Below are 18,527 nucleotides of genomic sequence, written 5' to 3'. Positions count from 1 at the left end.
GGGAAATTATAAGTTTGTGATGTAGCTTTTAACTGCCGCAGTTTGTTTCGTTTCCCTGAGCGTGCAGCTCTTGTTAGATCCGTTTTGTTTCGCCTGTTGTTTAGAATTATGGCCGAAAGGACTAAGTTTATGCGGCCACTGTGTTATATATGTCTGTTAATTTTGTCCCAATGAGAGGGGCTGACTCACGTTCACTTGAAGTCCTTTTAAATGTTTTCGCCCCCTAGACAGGAGAGGATTCGAAGGTCCTTTCAACAGAATCTCTTCCGTATTGTTCTTTCCCCTCTCGCTAGATAGATTTCATTGAAATTCTATTTCTTTATCAAAATTAATCGAGTTCGGTTTAAATCTCCTACTTTTACTAGTAAAATCGCGCAAGAAACGCATGTTACGAATGATCGATTAACTGCCTGCTTAAAACTGCAAAGTTCAATTATTCAGTTAACGAATGGCGCTTAGCCATTGCACGAGAAGGCGATTGCGAAACCCAACATTTGATGATCGCTTCGATCATAACTTTTCGAGTTAGCGCTTCAAACGTACTTTTAACGTAGACGAGTGATGATGATCAATTAGGCCATTGATCACACTAACTAAACATCGAAATGTAATTTCGATCTGCTAGAGAGCAAAATATAATGCTCCAATAACAAGCACTCTATTAAAGACCTTCCGTAGCTCAGTCGATTTCGACGAACGTGAGTCAGCCCCTCTCATCGGGACAAAAGAACCAACTCAATTAACAGACATAAATAACACAGTGGCCTTATAAATTTAGTCCTTTCGGTCCGTAAGTTGAAGGTGAATTAGTCTCATACGGCCGTTTCAGGATTTCATCCCGAAAACCCCAAGTGCCTGGGAGCTAAAAGAGGCCAGGAGCGCTTCGTGCACTTTATATACAGGGCTAAAACGACCTTGCATGCTCCCTGTGAGGGAATAAAATGAATTAGCTGATTGTATATATTTTGGCATCAGACTAACCACGTTATCCTAAAATTATGGTTATGAAAGAAGACACCTGGGCAGGTTGCGGATTATAGTTAGGTTATTTTGTGTTTACGGCAGGAACAGCGCAGACTATGAGGTCGGAATATTGTCTGTTAATTGCGTGTATTCTTTTGTCTGTTTTGCAGAATGAAAACCAGAGTTTCAGGGGAGGAAAAACCCTGTGACCTCTGCATGAGACCGGCCAACTCACCTTCAGTCGAAAAGCCTTCATAAAAGTTTTTGGCATCCTAGACAGGATTCGAACCGAGGTGTTTCCATCCAGAGGCCATCGCTGAAACCGACCGGAGACGCAGGTCACCGATGTTAAAGGCTCTAAGAACCGCAAGGAATTATTTATTATTATCCCTCTATTAAATATTTCTTTCATATTTCGAATCCTGAAATTTAGATCAACCCTTTCAGATTCGAAAATTCTTGGAAGAGCTCTGAAGGTTAAAAGTATTTTAGAAACAGAGACGGGGAGGATTTCTTTTCCATTTATCTTAAATCTTTCTTTCTTTATATTCTAGCAAAACAGATCATCACTCTATACTGTTGAATCTGTCATTACCTAATAGTGTTGATATGAGATATGCAGGTGGCCATGAAAAATTAGAAATTGACACTAATCATAATAAATCTGAGAATTACATAAAACATTATCAACTGCCTCAGAATGATTTATTACATTCAAACCAGTTATATGAGGAATTTATCAAAATGATCAAATCATTTTGATAAATCGCAATACGACAGAAGAGTTAGTGAAGAAAAGATGTTCACACACGCTGGATAACAGATGAACTAAAAAATATGATAAGGACGAAGGAAAAGCTCTATTATAAGCATAGGAAGATTCCCTTCAATTTAATGTTTGAACACGAATATAAAAATTTCGCTAAACATTTAAAGGAAAAAATAAAGCAGGCAAAAGAACATTATCTCTTAACGAAATTTCTTTCTAGTATGAATAGTAAAAGTAAAGAATGGGGGTTGGTTAACATGATAATTTGCAATACAAAGTAGAAAACGCCAATTCCCAGATGGCAATGACGCCATTAATGAAATAAACATCCACTTCACAAACTATGGCAGTTGTGATTTTTATCCTACAGAGAGGATCAAGTACGTTAGTCACCTTCAGTGGAATAAGAATTCTATGTATTTATACACAGTAAATGAAGATGAGGTAAAAGTGTGGTAATGATGATGAACAGCCTATTTTTCTACCCTCTGCAGGGTGAAGGCCACTCCCATTGAGGGTGGTTTGCTACTACTTCCATGGTGACCCAGTCCATATTGGTTGGAGAGCGGATACCCTAACCACTCGGCCAACCAGGCCGGCAAAGAGTGTAGTAATCGGATTAAAATAAAGGGGGGGGGGGATGGGATGTGACCATATAAATGTCTAAAAACTAAATATTATCATCAAACATAAGTTAAAGGTCTTTACATATATTATTAATAAATCTTTTTAACACGGAAAATTTATAGAACTCTTAAAGATTGCATCAGTTATTCCACTGTTTAAAGGAGGTAACAGAAATGAAATAAGAAATCATAGAGCGATATCTATACTATCCACAGTCTCAAAGATTATTGAAATCCTCATAAAAAAACACGATCAAATAGCTATCTAAATACCATATCCTTTTACGCATCTAATCTACGGGTTTAGATCCGGATTCAATACCGAAAAAAGTGCTTTGGAGTTCCATAAAAATTAATAGTGGGATAAATAAAGGAATGTACACAGCAGCCGTTTTCCTTGACATATCTAAGACGTTCGTCTGTGTTCTTCATGACCTACTACTATTGAAAATGTCTAGATACGGCATTAGAGGAGTTACTCAAGACTGGTTCAAATCCTGTCTGAATAATAGAAAGCAATATACCAGCTACGGCACATTCAATAGTGCAACAAAAATAATAAAATACGGAGTCCCTCAAGGTTCGGTGCTAGGACCCATCCTATTTTTAATATATGTTAATGATCTGTGTAAATACAACTTTTTTTGGCAAAATGATATCGTTCGCAGATGATACAGCATTAGTAAACGACCCTAGAAAACCGGATTAACCATGATATGGTAAACTAAATACGTGGTTTAGCAATAAACCACGTATTTATATAATACATATTCCTGCTACATACCAATAACCTACTTCAGTTGACCTCCAACCCAATACACAGTTTTGCAGACGACAGCACATTGCATTTCCTCCCTTTCTTTTGATAAACCTTACTCCACACAACTAACTCACCTCAATCTACAGAGCAGCAACCACCACTGCCCTCAATTCAGACCTCCACGCCATCTTCCAATGTGGTTCTGATAACCTAGTCAATTTCAATGCTAAACTCAGTTCTGTCTTATTTCTCATAAAAAAAGAACCATTTTCTCCCAGTATTCTTTTTGACGATATCCAAATTTCCAGACAATTTGAGATTTCTCTTCTTGGAATTACCCTCACCTGGCAGTTAACCTCTCCTGGCATAAACACATCACAACCATTGCATTCTCAGCTTCTAAAAAAAACTAGGATTTCTCTTTCGCTCAAGACGTTACTTCACCCCTGAACAGCTGTTAACCTTATACAAATCCGCCCAGTCATTGAAAACTGCTCTCACATATGAGATCGAGGCCCCGAAAAAAGCTCCTTCAAAATGCTCGACTCAATACAGAGGAGAGCAATTAGACTTATTAATGATCCATCTCTTACCAACTCACTTTCCCCACTTTCGCACAAACGTTTGGTTTCCACAATTTGTATATTCAACAAATATTTCCATGGGAAATGTTCATCTGAAATAACATCAATAATTCCCCCACTTAGCGTTAAGCATGTTGGAATACGTTCAGCTGATGCTCAACATCCCTTCACAGTGCACCTTGAAACAAGCAGAACAACTTTCTTTTCTTCTTCCTTCATCCCTACTATTGCTGTACTGTGGAACAGTGTTCCCCTGTTGTGTTTCCCAAGGAATATTCAAATCAAATGTAAACAAGTTCTTCCTTTCCCAACCCACTACCCATATACTATACGTTGTACTGCTAATGTAATATAGGTTGATCAATCAACCTTTCGTGTATGGGCTCGACATCAAAAATAACTAAATAAAAATAATGGTCTTAAAATTAATACCGATAAAACTAAAAGCATATACTTCACGTTAACAGATAAGCTGGATCACAATATAACCATAAAATGGCATGAAAAGAAATGTAGCGATATTCAAAACTGTAACTTAGTCAAAATAACAAAATCAGTCAAGTATTTGGGCCTCCTCATCGATAGGGATCTGAAGTGGAACTCCCACATCACATTTTTTAACAAATAAGTTGAGGTTCGTAATTAACAGTATATATTATTTTTTTTAAAAAAAAATTGTAAATGCAGCATTCTTAAGGTGCTTTTACTATTCTTGGGTGAATTCCTCACTGCAATGCGGCATCAACTGTTGGGGTGGAGATTACCACAGCAATCTTCTATTGATACGGATACAAAACAGAATAATTAGAGCCATAACCACTACTGACTTCGCATATTCAACCAACGATCTCTTTGCCATTCACAATATTTTGCCATTACAGAAACTCTCTCTCTCTCTCTATGGTTGTATGTAATAAAGAACGCTGTAAGATTTTCTCTATGTAATGTAGACTATGGTTTAGGCTGTGGCTGGAACTTGCTGGTAGTACCCAAGACAAACAAAGAAAATTTTTATCAATTCTTTGAATGCCTAGCAACAAGCAGCTACAATAAACTCCCAATGAAATCAAATCAGTAACCCCAGACTGTGCTTTCAGAAAAAGATTGAGAAACTACTCATGGGACTAAGTAATGTTGACCTTTATTTTAAACGTATATTATAAGAGATCAGCATAACTTATATATCATGTCCAATTGTGATTCTAATATATTACAAGTATATCCCATGTTCTGCGAGTCCTCATAGATACACTCACTCGATTTTGCAGCGACTGTATCCAGCTAATTTAATTTAATTTTCTAGTCACCAGTATGGCTACGACCCTTGGTTATGCACAATTAAAAAAAAATAAAAAAATTAAATTAAATTAAAAACTCTAACTTATTTTAAATATTTTTAAAAACTACGAAAACTATCTGATAATGTATTTTACTCTACTTCTATATATAATTTTTATTTATCTATTTTTATTTTTATTTGTCTATAACAAAATAATCAGCCAAAAATAAATGTAACAACCAACAGAAAATATGGTAGTAATACTTGAAATATGCAGTATATATTTATAAATATTCTGTGTATGTGATGAGATTAATAAAAACTGTCATTATTTCTTTAACTTCGTATTATTGTTTTGAGTTAAAATCAAAATGGCTTGGGGTTCCATTTTGAGTAAAGGAGTTGGTTGGCTGATCGGTCGGATTCATTTCTTCTGAAGAAAATGAAAGCTATTGCTTAATCGATGCATTTAAAACTTTATTGCAGCACTCTCCGCACCTCGTCATCCAACTTTAAAAGTAAGCATTGTTTTGGTGTGACCCCCATCATTCATCACGAATTGTGAAATTACACGAGATTTTCTTTACTATTTTATTCTCCTTCTTCTTCTTTCTAGGTAAAATACCTAGATAGAAGAAGGAGATTTTACACCTGCGATGGCAAAATATCAGAATGCTACTGGTGTGCGCGTGCGAGAGAGAGAGAGAGAGAGAGAGAGCTCTGGTTCTGGTTGCGCGCGCATGAGAGAGGGGGAAGAACACTGGTTGACTGCTTTATTAGGTTCTCCGCATCCGTGTAAATGAAATCGATTCTACCAGTGGGAGGTTGAAATCTGTAATCACAAATTCACATCTCACGTTTTTCGCCAACATAAATACGAACAGAACTTGTTTCGCAAGGGGGGGGTCTCCCGCCCATGAAAAGTTGTAAACCTACAGTACATTAGCACCATGGACAAACTAAGAATTTTATTTTCTATTTTCATTAATTATATATATTTATACTTAATACAGTCAACGCTTGACTTACGACACCTGTAGTAAGTAGAAAAAGGCGTAAGTCAGAAATCATTATACATATAATTATTTTCGCTTGTATTCCCAACTCGATGGTCTCTCTTTCTTTTCCACACCACCAGAAGAATCATTTCTCGCTTCATGGCCGTTTTCATGAATTCAAAAACCACTAAAATCACAAGCGAAGAGATATCGAGCAGAGGATGGAGTGGCCGTCATTGCACTTTGTGAACGAGCTTTGAAAGACCAAAATGATACATTAAGATTAACACGTTTGCCGCGAGCAGGTGCAAATCGTCTCGTGCTGTATACGACCTTGGGTTGGGCATATTACAAATAGTTACGTGTGCTTCCATCGAAACGAAAAGTATGTAGACGGTGGGAGGAAGGGGGGGGGGTCATTTCAAGACAAATTTAGAAACTAATAATTAAGGAAAATTCTACACCGGTGTCAAAACCTAACGACAATCTGAAGATTACAACCGCAAATTCAGACGACCAGCTTGTGACAGTTTGTATAACTGACGATTTCGAGGTAGAAAGCGGGTAAACATTCTTATTTTTGAATCGCGCTCAGTGGGGTCACGTGATAGCCCTCAACATGATAAAAGGCTGTGCCAAGCGAATTGTTTTAAGGAAGTAATGTCACAAAGACAATCATCTAGATTCTAAATGATTTCGCGCGGGGAAGAATTATTGGAAGGCTTGGAGAAGGCCACAGAAGTATTGATATTTAGTAGTTCTGCGGCCTTCAAACTAACTAACAAATTCATGATTACAGAGAGTTTGAAATCTCACATAGCGTTGTATCCAGGCTCTGGGCAGCGTTTCAAACCAATAGAATGTGTTCCAGACGTTTGCTAAGAGGTCGCCTTCGCTCTACCTTGCAAGTCGACTCCATTCAAGCACAGGTACACGGATATCTCGATAAACTGTGGCAACATGTCTGCGACAAGTAAACCTATACGCCCAAAGGCCTGCAGTCTGCGTTCCTTTATGCCTCCACAGATCGTCGTAGAGCACGTTCTCAGTGGTGTTGAATCAATAAAAATTGGACAAGACACCAATGGGCTAATGTACTCTTTACAGATTTTTTTTTGGTTTATTTTTTTCCTCCGATTCTAGTTAACGCTTGATATGATGCGAAAGTGGTACTGCTTACCATCGCAAGAATGTTCTTGAAAGGGATAGATACGACGGTGCTGGGGTCATGGTGTGATCCCAGTACTATCCATTATGCTCAATGGACCCAACGAACTACAACTGCTGGAAAAAGGGACTATGACTGGTGAACGATATTGCAACGAAGTCCTTCAATGTCATGTTCAATTGTTCCGTGGTGCTGGCATCGCTGTTCGATATTCCCAGCCAGAAAACACACAAGGCCTTATCCTTGCTCTGAAGGAGTAGTGGGCCAGTTTGCCTCAATAACTACTGAATCACTTGGTGCTAAGCATAGTACAAGATTATGAGAGCTGGATTAAAATTTCGGGCGGCCATATTCCATACTGAAATGTCTCTCCGGATAATTTATTAATTTGCTGGCAATAAATTTATGTCCACATTTGGCTGTAGTCATGAAAATGTTTTCATATACAGGTGAAAATGTAGTTCGTCCTTAGTTTTTGGACTGTATGTATGTTTAAACTAGCTAATAATAAACAGCTCCTGTAGTATCCTGTGATATATATATATATATATATATATCACAAAATATATATATATATATATATATTTTGGTTGCTTAGTACCGGCGTGAAAATTACCCTCCACAGTGAAAAACACCCCCTTCCCCCAAGCAACATTCTTCTCTCCGCAGACATACTGCTAGCCAAACAAAGTGCATGAGAAGTTTCATCATTGTAGCACCAAAGACGGCGTGAAGGTGTTATGTTTTATTTTATTTTTATATTACGACGTCGTCGTTACTCGAGGACAAACTATATTTTTATTTATTTTTTTATCTTCACATAATTGGTGAACCTTGCTTGCGATACCAAACAGGGAATTTTTTCAAGCCTTCAGGCCTCCAACCAGGCCACAAAATTTTGAAGAGATTTAATAATTCCGTGAAGGAAGAGGAGCTTCATTACTTAAAAATATATTTAAAAGCGAAATTTTGAAACAGAGAAGTTTGCTCGCACGTGTATTCGCGATTTTGTCAGTGGATGAGAATCAGACCCAAGTTGAGTTTTAAGGCATTGCTCCTTATTTCAGTTTTGAATCAATGAAAATATTATTCAAAGTGGTCATCGTTGCTTTATAAACGTTGCTTGTCACCTGTCTTCTCCGTCGTTCATTTTAGAGGCCTTTTGCGGAACACGTAGGTGTATGAGAGTTATTCAGTAAACTGACTGTGATGGATGGTATTGAAATACAGCATCTGTAAAAATGCGATCGTTTCGATTTTTTTTATTTTTTTCAGTCAGACCGCTCGCTGGTGACAAAAGGGAGCAGTGGCGAATTCTCCATGCTTGCTACGCAAGCTTCATTAATTGAGAAAGAAGTAATATTTATTTGTTAATAAATGCATGCATTTATACGCATTCCATTTAGGCTTTTATTTTTATAGATTAGAAGACGTCTTAAGCTTGCGCGACAATAATTGAGCTTTGCGTTGTGTATCGAAGGCCGACGCTAGTCAAGCTATGTTGGCTTGCTCGGTTGTGGGAGCATCCAAGTCCTCGCTTTAGCACTGTGATTTCATGCGCGCGCATAGTCATTTCCGCTCCCTCCACGTCATCTCACCCTGTTGCTTAAACACGGCCATACGCAGTCAACGTAGTAGCTCTAGCCAGTGAGCTTCAACCAGTCTTTACAAGTGTGCGTGTTGCTTGGGAAAATTAAGTTAAAAGCAACTTTTTATGACGATGTTATTGACCAGTTCATAAAGAAAAACTGTAGGTTAGAATTTGTATTCAAGTAGCTAAATTGAAAAAGATAGAATATCATTTGTAAAATAAATGTTGTATTAGTATGATTAAATGTACATAATTTCTAAATATATAGTTATAAATGGTCAGTAATTCATTATTCCGTTAATCAGACTTCAATCACACCTCTCACTCCCTGAATGATAACAAGAGCAAGAGTGAATTTCAAGATCAGCATTCGCCCCTGAATGCTGGTCTTGAAATCCTCTTAAAATCTCCCTTGAAAAAAGGCAGAGGTTCGATAAGGCCTCTGTTGTTCAGATGAACACTCGAATCAGTTCGGTTTCTGTTGGGTTATTTTTATCACCAAAACTTTGGGGGTGGGAGATGCGACTTAATAGTAACAAGACAATAGTGTAAATTTTTACAAAGGGTGGTTTCTGTTTTGAATGTTTTCATCATACCACAGATCTTGGTAGTAATTTTGTATAAGTGTGAAATTTAGGATTGCGATTAAAATTTGTTGGTCGTTTCAATTTTGTTTCTCACACCTATGTGGTGACAAAATTAATGCAAGCTCTTCCGAGAGAGAGAGAGAGAGAGGGGGGGGGCGAGGAGCATCAATAAACCAAAACCCATTGTTTTATCATAACGTGCCATAATTTTTTTTGTTAGCAAAAGTGTCTCACTTGATAGACTTGCCCAACGTAACTTAATTGCTGATATCGAGAGGTTTTTTTTTTTCTTCTCGAAATTCAACTCTGACCAATGTACTGCTGCAGCGTATTTAAAGGATAATCAATGGGTGCACCGGAACTGTTAATGGGAAACGGTTTCATTATGAGTTAGCTAAGGATTGCAGGAAGAAAGATTCCTTCCTTTAAAATTCCAATTTTATTTTTGAAATAATGACCACCGCTTTTTTCCCAGATGTAATTGGGCGTTTTAATTGTGAAATTAGGTCAAACGGAATTCTATCGGTAAAGTACATTGTGGAGGGATTAGAGAAACGACCGACGTTCTCTTGTTGCGACAATGAATGTCGCTGTGCAAGAATACGATTACGACACTCGCCATTCCTTAACTTGTTTGATTGTCGAAAATCATTTCCTTAAGTTGCACAAACGAATAACGAATTGCATTCGACGCTAACGCGCTACTTCTTGGAAATGCGTGTGTTTTGGACCGTAAACCTGACGTGGGCGGCTTCTGCGCACTAATTTTGCTTTCCCGGTTTGATGCGACGGAAAGTTCTATTTAATTCTCTGAAGTCACGTGTCACCTTAATCCCATAAAAATACGCAGAGAAAGAACACGTGTTTATTCTTAAGCAAGTTCGTCTAATTATAAAATTGGTTTCAATTTGAGAGAACATCAAGAATTGCTTACCTTCTGTCAGTCAAAGCGATTATCGCATCGCGAGATTAAAGTTGCATCATGAAAGCAACTTTTTTTTTCTTTCTTTTTTTTTTTTTTTGTTCGCGCGGAAGAGGAGTTCCCTTTCCACTTCGCAGCTTCTCGTGGTCTGTTATGCCGCAAAGAGTGCTCGCGATAAAGCTACGTGTAGTTCGTCATTGACGGAAATGTCGAAAACTGTCACGTCGTGGCACACCGTGTAAGCTGCGCTTGTGCAATCTCCTTGTTCGGAGTAGTTTGCAAACAGACGCATTTGCCGAGACAACGCGGGTTCGCGTTTAACATGAATGAGCTATTTCGGTAGTGTTACATTCAGTGCGTGAGATGACACTGCACGAACGAATAAATACTGTTGTTTATTCTTCTTACGACTAAATATAATAACAATAACACCTTGTACAGAAACTCCTTCTCCCTCTTTCTCTCACTCACGCACTCAACATGTGTGTGTTGGGGGGGGGGGGTGCGTGTTAGCAACCATTATAATATCAATTCTGTAGTATTTTTCCAACAAATATTACACGAAAGTGCATTTGTCGCTGTTTGTTTTAGGAGCACCCCGTCTGACTTTTCTTACATTCTTCGATAACGTAATTCATTTTTTGTGTCGTGAGTTTGAAAATTATTCCGTTTTGTTGACGTCGGCACGCATTCAGTGGTCACTCTCCGTAATATGAACGTAAGTGAAGTTGATTACGCCGTGGGCAAGGAACACGAAGTAATGTGTGACGAGATAGACTTCGGGCGTTTCTAAACAGTGAATGTTAGCTTGCAGCAGCACGAGAGGAAAAAGGGAGAGAGCCATCAAAGAATACTTTAGGGTTGTTTACAATAGCACGAGCGTGATTAAAAACAAAGCATTTAAATACATTTCACGAAGTCAGTCCCATTGGCTAATCCTGTATATCCATCACTCTTGCTGATTAATTTGAATTCGCAAATTTTGTCTGAAAAAAAAAAAATAGGTGTGAGATGTTGGCACGTTACCAAGTTTCTTGACTTGTGTATTTAAAAAGAAGTGAGTTCATTTCCTGCTTTCTTGAGAGAGCGTCTTGTTTATTGTTTTAGAAACTAATCATATTGGGAAATTTTAAAATCCTAAAATATTGAGATTATTTCACTTGAAAATTTATTTTTGAATGACACTGGGGTATTCGGATGAATTAGTTCTCTTTTCCTATCTGCTATTGCCTAAGCGCGTACTGTACACGTGCAGTGCGGAGAATGGCTCCGCACTGCACGTGTACAATACAGGAAGCACGTGCACGTGCTTCCTGCGATGAATCACATGACGGTGTCGTGTAATAATAATTGCTGTTTGAAATAATAATAATAATAATAATAATTACTATTATTATTATTATTATTATTATTATTACGTAACACCTCCAGGGAGTCCAAAGACTCATCGAGGGAGGTCACCTACTCTGTCACGGACAGAGTCACCTACTCTGTCACGGACAGAGTCACGGACCACCCTCTGAGAGAAAAATCTAGCCCTCCTCACACAACCTACTTGGCTGCTTCCAAGGATGCCCTCTCGTCCTTCCCCCACGCTCCATAAATTGAAAAATTCCATCAAGTGAAATCCTGTATGACCCTTTCAGAAGTCGCGATCATATCACAATTCTTTCTCCTGTTTGCTAGTTCTGTAGTCTACAAATTCTCAATCTGTCTTCATAATCAGTAGTCCACAATCCTGATATCATTTTTAACACTCCCATTTGTACTCTCTCCAATATATTAGAATCTCAATGGAAACCAGGAGACTAAACCTGCGCACAATAGTCCAAGTCAGGTCCTATCAAGGCCTTCTGAAGAGGCAAAATGACATGTTCACATGTAAATATCTTTACATGTGAACGTTCGTTTCAGCATTGCAATTATCTTTTGAGTTTTATTTGCAATCTTTGTCACATGGCCCCTGAACTTCAACTTCCTATCTATTAATACTCCAAGATCCTTAGCCTCATCAGTTTTTTCTAGCCTTATCCTACCAATATAATACGACATTGGATATCTAATCACGCCGAAGTGAATGACTTTACATTTACTGACATTGAACTGACACCCATTTTCCCATGCCCATAATTTCAACCTGTCTTGGCATCATCAGGAAATCCTTCCTAATATCATTAATATACAGATTGAATAACAGTGGAACTAGCACTGATCCACCTGGTACACTACTAATTACCTTAATTCTAACAGACTCACATCCCCCATATACCATGTTTTGATATCTGCCAGTCAGCCATCCTATTATCCATGCTAATATTCTATAACCCGAACCCATTTTCTCCAATTTATGCAGCAGTCTGCCATGCTGTCTTCTGTCAAAAGCCATAGAAAATCCCAAAGTATCATGTATCCATTTCCCTTGTCTAGTTCAATGGTAATATTATTATAGAATGTGAGCACGTTGCTAAAACATGACCTTCCCTTAGTAAACCCATGTTGTTCATTGCAAAGTAGAGAGTCACTGTCAACCCATTTCTGAATGTGAGCCCTGACCAATTTTTCCAAAATCTTCACCACCACTCCTGAGATACTAATTGGTCGATAGTTGGATACATCAACCTTTGTACTACCCCCTTGTGCAATGGAATTACCATACATCCTTCCATTCCTGTGGAATCTTCCCTATTCTGAGACTCATATTAAACATCCTGGTCAAAGGAATGAACATTCTTTTAGCACATGTTGATATTCCATCAGTGCCTATTGCTGAATTCTTATTCAATTTGTGCAACAGCTCTAACACCTCGGCCTCACACACTTGCGTTTCTTCTTCTAGTGAAGAGGTAACAGTGAGTTCAATGTTGCGTTCACCAGGTTGATAGCGTTTAACGAAATGGGCACTCATTAATTGAACAACCTCTTCTGCATCTGTAACCCTCACGCCATCTGGATTTAGAAGAGTTATTCTTTCATATTCATTCATTCTTTTACTTGCAGCATATCGAAAGAATTCTTGTGGGTTATCTTTAGCACGCAGAGCCAGTTTCTTTTCATACTCAGACTTTGATTTCCGTACAACAGTTGTGACTATTCTAGCCTGCTGCTTATAACATTCATAATGGATGTTATCCTTATGTACATGGTATTCCTTCCACATCGTCCGTTTCTTACGAATAAGAGACTCCTCAATGTTGCTTAAATGCTTCCCATGCACTATCGATATTCTTTCCATCCATCACCCGATCCCATTCCACTGAACTCAGTTTACTCCTCAGTTGATCATAATTTCCTGCTTTGTAGTCTGAATGGAACATTCATAAACTTAGCCACTTCCCAAGTGAGTACCACATGATCAGTCACCAACCGGAGGCAGAATAGTTACGGCTTAACTGAAACGCCCTCTGACACTATAATCAAATCTAATACTCTTTGCCATCGAGTTCCTTCTGCCACATGCTGCTTGAGGAAGTTATCCCGCAACAGCTCAATTGATGCATTTTCATTCCTCTCATGAGGTTCTACTGCTACCCAACCAATATTTGGATAATTAAAGTCTCCCATTATGATTACTCTTTTCGCGTTCATCTTTTATATTTGGTGATGCATTTCTTCAGCACTAGCAACCAATTCACCAGGTCTGTAACAACACCACACTGTGTAATTAGTCTTGTTAGATTCCACCTCACACCAGATGGCTTCAAGCTCACTGCCACTTGAAAAACTGTTACTAGTACTACAATCATAGGTCTCAACTCTAACTGGATTCAGGTCATCCGATATCGTTAGCAGCACGCCCCCCCCTCCTCTCCCACCCTCTCTATCCTTCCTAAAAATACTGTACCCTTGACACTCGATTAGAAAGGCAGATATCTATTGTATTAACGCGAATTGTTTCTGTGAATTTTTTTGTCATTTTTTTAAAGTTTTGGAATTGAAATATTTATAATATGAGCCTGTTCATCAGTATTCCTCAGTCAGTATAGACGAAGCCCTTTGGTCGGAAAGACTTGGGTTCGATTCCCGTCAGTGACGTGAGGAACCTTTATGAGTATCTTTCGACTAAAGGTGAGTTAGCCGGTTTCGTACGGAGGTAAAGTGTTTTTTTTTTTTTTTCACCCGGAAACTCGGGTTTTTCGTCCCCCAGAACCGGCCCCGTGAACACACGTGGATGGCATTCATAAACACGTCCGAGCCAGAAGCCTGTTCTGAGCCCGGATAAAATTGGGGGTAGTGGAAGCAATGGTGAACTACCCAGCAAAAATCTCACCAGCAACAATTTGTGGGCAATGCCTACAAACTCACCTACGGTCCGAAACGACTGAAAGGGGAAAACTACCACCACGATCAGTATTCTAAGTCAGCAGTCAGTCTGAGTGCAGAATTAAATTCGATTTAAAATGTTTCATAATTCGAATGGGTTTTATCGAATTTCTAAGATATGTAGAAAGTTGGATCACTGTTTTGAGTTCAGAAGAGAAACGTGACACGAAAGAAAACTGAAGTGTTCAACAAGGTGTAGAATTTAGCGGCATGAAAGAATGCAATATATATATTTATATTTATTTTATTTTTTTATTAATTTAAAAAAAATCAGATGAACTGCAAGCTTTTACCTGGTTGGCCGAATCCCTCCTTCCAGTCAACAGGATGTGTGCTCGAATTATACTACGAGGTGTTACCCAAAAGTTCGGGGAATTTGACCATTAATAAAAAATTACTCACCCTAACTCCTAGTTTCCACCGTCTCCTTCGAAGAAATCTCCTTGGGCATGCATAGAGCGATCCCAGCGGGTTTTCCATCATTCCATGCATCCCTCGAAGTCCCGAAGTGTGACTGTGTACTTCGTGTGACTGTGTCGAGTACTTCCTGCGATTCGACCGGATCTCCTCAGTCGTGTCAAAACGACGTCCTTTCAGCTGGATTTTCAGCTTGGGAAACAAGAAAATGTCACAGGGGGGAAAGGTCGGGAGGATGGGAATGGCTATCGTTGTTTTTGGAAGCCAGGAACTGTCGAATAATAAATGACGTGCGGGCGAGCGCGTTATCGTGGTTGAGAACCTAGCTGTAGAAGAATGCTCTCCCTTAGCCGTTTCAAAACCTCACAGTAAAATTTTCTGTTAACAGTTTGACCGGGGGGGGGGTGCAGATCCTTGTGGACAATGCCTTGGATGTCAAAAAAAAAAAAAAAAAAAAAAAACGATTAACCTTGCTGAGAAATTGCGTTTTTTCGCCCTTCAAACGTTCTTTAAGTATTCAGTGGGTTTCTGCAGCGAAATTTTGACCTTAAAGCAAAAATTGACGCAAATTCTTTGCTTCTTTAAAAAATTAACCATTAGAGAAATTAACAAATTAACCACTAAAACATCACGTTACGAAAACGCACATAACACAGGAACTCAGCCGCTCAGTTTTCCGGCTGTTGGCATACTGATTCACAAAGGTTACTCACTGCTCGTCCCTTATAGCGGCCGAAGGCTGAACTACAACCGGTTCGCACGCGTGCTATTTAATTTCCAACTTTTCGCTAGCACTTCATATGGGCATGGATATCTCTACGGTGGGAGATGAATTTCATTGACCGGTGTCACAACAATTCTGCCTTACAGGAAGCCGTAAGTGACTTGAAAAAGTTTCATGTTTGGTTTCTAGATGAGGGTTTTCAGACAGGACCGCCCCTAGGAATTTTGTCGCCCCTTCTCCCTTATTTTTCGTATAGTTTATGACAACTTTGCGCCCCAAAAAAACTTGTCGCCCCGTGCAAATGCACGTCTTGCGCCGTCGGTAGAGTCGGCCCTGTTTCTAGAACAGGTAGAATATTAATAAATTAAAAATAAAATTATAAATTTACAAATAAACTTTTTCGTAGGTGGAGCCACGTAAAAAAATGAACGTAGAAAGAGCGGGGAGGGAGGGGGGGGGGAGTGGCAGATCAATGACAATCATTTATTCATTTATTTTAATATTCATCGATTCCTAAGGTAACTGCTTCGGGTAACCACATATATTTGAATAGTTTTTTTTTTTTTTTTTTTAAATTTAAACCGAAAATTCCCTTGAAATATGATGTTGTTAGTAAAACGTTATCTCAGTATGTTATGAAACGTTCGCTTTATCTGCCTTTAAGAACCTTTCAAAGGGACGAATTATTCCTCTGCCATCCACCCCACTGGAAACAGTAGTTACTTTCGCCCGCAGAGATGCCTTTGCGTTCAAACTCCGGTGGTTATCAGCGATGGAGTTTGAACGCACACAGTTAATTATTTGCTTTATTAATAGTTCTAGACACGAAGGATTACTTTTTCCCCTTATCGCGTATGACGCCACGTAGCTGACCTGCTTAGTCTTAAAAGCTCACCTCACTGCCTTACAATCTAAGGTACGATTCTCTCCGCAGCAAGGGGTGCATCATGACTGTCCTGAGAGTGAAGTGCGGGAAACTGAACACCCGTCTCGGTTGTCTCATAATCGGATACGTTTCAGGGGTAAGTGAAATCAGCTACTTCGCCTAATTGCAAATCATAAATCTGTGGGTTACACAACTGGTCTGCAACTTACCTGTTCAAAGAATACGTAAGCAATTTACCTGTTTGCAGTCTAAGTATTCCTCGTTTTGTGTTGCATCATGGCTAGCAATACGAGGGAAGTGCGAAAGTAATGCCTCTTGTTTTTTTTTTTTTTTTTTTTTAACAGATCATAATTTGTTTAAGTCGATAATATTGTAATCTTGACAGGTAACAGACTGATTTGGACATGTACATGGATTTCTGAATACTTTTGCCTTCGATGAGAGAGAGAGAGAGAGAGTGACGCTATATGCTGATCCCTAAAAGCCTTTACTCCGACGTCAAAAAACAATCTGTAAAGAGGCAAAAACACGTGGTAGTAAGAGGATGCCAGGCAGGTTCAGGATGTAGAAAGCCACCCCAGCTGAATGTTACTGCTTCATCCCTTGAGCGTACACTGATGCGAGATCGGGCGTTGTCATGGAGAAGGAAGACGTCATGTTTCGGGTGGGCCAAACTCTACGGATTTCAACTTCTGCAATGTCTCCACGTGTCCCTCTTCAAAAAAATCCACAAACAAGACAAGGAATAAAAAACAGCCGCCATTTTGAACTACTTGTGTGCTGAGCTCATGTGACTGATCGCGGCATCTCTGACTGTCGTGACACTAGAAGCTACTCCTGTCCATTCAGTGACGTGTAAAACATTTTGCCGCGCTCGAATCAAAGGCGGAGGAAATAGGAGCATTATTTTTATACCGCCCATCGTAATTGGCTTATGTATAAAACTTATTCGATCTGTGGAAAAACAGTTTTCAGATGGGTTAAACAACTTTTTCCAGTATTAATGACGATAAAATAAGATATTAAAAGCGATCGAGAAGAAGGGTTAAAGCGAAACATATCTTTAGGACAGTGGTTTCCAGCAGCCATTCTTAGATACTGCACTTAATACCGTTGACATTCACACTCAAGGAGGACGTTAAGTTTAATTTTCGTATTCTGTTTTCTCAACCACAGTTTACATAAGTAGATTTCACAATGATTATTTACCCCAGCAGTAAACACAGATGTTTACTGAATTTTGAAGGAGAGAGATGTCAAGTCGATGAGACTGTGCAAACCACAGTCCTTCTGCACTGCACATTCCACCATTCCCACAAACAATGCGGTCTACAGCACGCTAATAGTATTTTATCTGTTAGTTGCGTGTTTCTGTTCGATATGAGAGAAGAAAAATCCAATCTCTGAATGGCTGGTCTGGTTCGCCAAGTGAATTGCGTACCTGCTCTTCAGCCAACAAGCTATTGGGCATGGATGGTTGATTGTCTTCTTAATTTTCTGAGGAAATGGCATCTGCTGCACTGTCACTTCTTACAGAAGAGACTTCACTCAAAAAAAGAAAAGAAAAACCTTATGAGGTACGAGAATTCCAATATGGCGTCCAGTAAGAGACGTCATATTTAAAAGGGGGGGAAAAACTCCATATGAAATCGTAGTTTTCACCATTCCTCTGGTCGAATCAAATTTGGATCTTTCCCAGTCGAAGGGCGCATGTGCCTCGTTCTTCAGCTGCGCTATGGAAGCGCTTAGTTTTTATTTTATTTTATTTATTTATTTTTTTTGCTTCTTGCATGCGCAAGAAAAAGCACAAAGTTTCGGTTCTGTTTTCACGAACGAACTAGCAATTAAATTCTAATTTGTAAATGGAACACATTGTTATTATGGTTGGCTTGTTTTCATTCAGCGTTATTAATTTTCTATTCAGAAAGTAAAA

General features: G+C 38.9%; 1 protein-coding gene across 4 annotated transcripts in view; it reads left to right on the top strand.

Moving 5' to 3' along the window:
* Positions 1–18,527, top strand: part of LOC150102902 (uncharacterized) — a 646,700-nt gene that overhangs the window by 311,969 nt on the left and 316,204 nt on the right. Inside the window, exon 1 of one of the 4 annotated variants that reach the window (XM_090397407.1) lies at positions 16,581–16,730. The exons of the other annotated variants lie outside the window; for them this stretch is intronic. Coding sequence (XP_090253533.1) covers positions 16,656–16,730 — 75 coding nt within the window. The 5' untranslated portion in view covers positions 16,581–16,655. Of the gene's footprint in view, positions 1–16,580; positions 16,731–18,527 lie in introns of those variants that run through there. 4 annotated transcript variants of the gene reach the window in all.

The sequence above is a fragment of the Typopeltis vanoorti genome, chromosome 9 (assembly GCF_054136105.1).
Source record: "Typopeltis vanoorti isolate ZY-2024b chromosome 9, IOZ_Tvanoo_1.0, whole genome shotgun sequence".
In the NCBI taxonomy this organism is placed as follows: Eukaryota; Metazoa; Arthropoda; class Arachnida; order Uropygi; family Thelyphonidae; genus Typopeltis; species Typopeltis vanoorti.
Note: the sequence above shows the minus strand (reverse complement) of the source record. Positions and strands in the feature narration are given on the sequence as shown.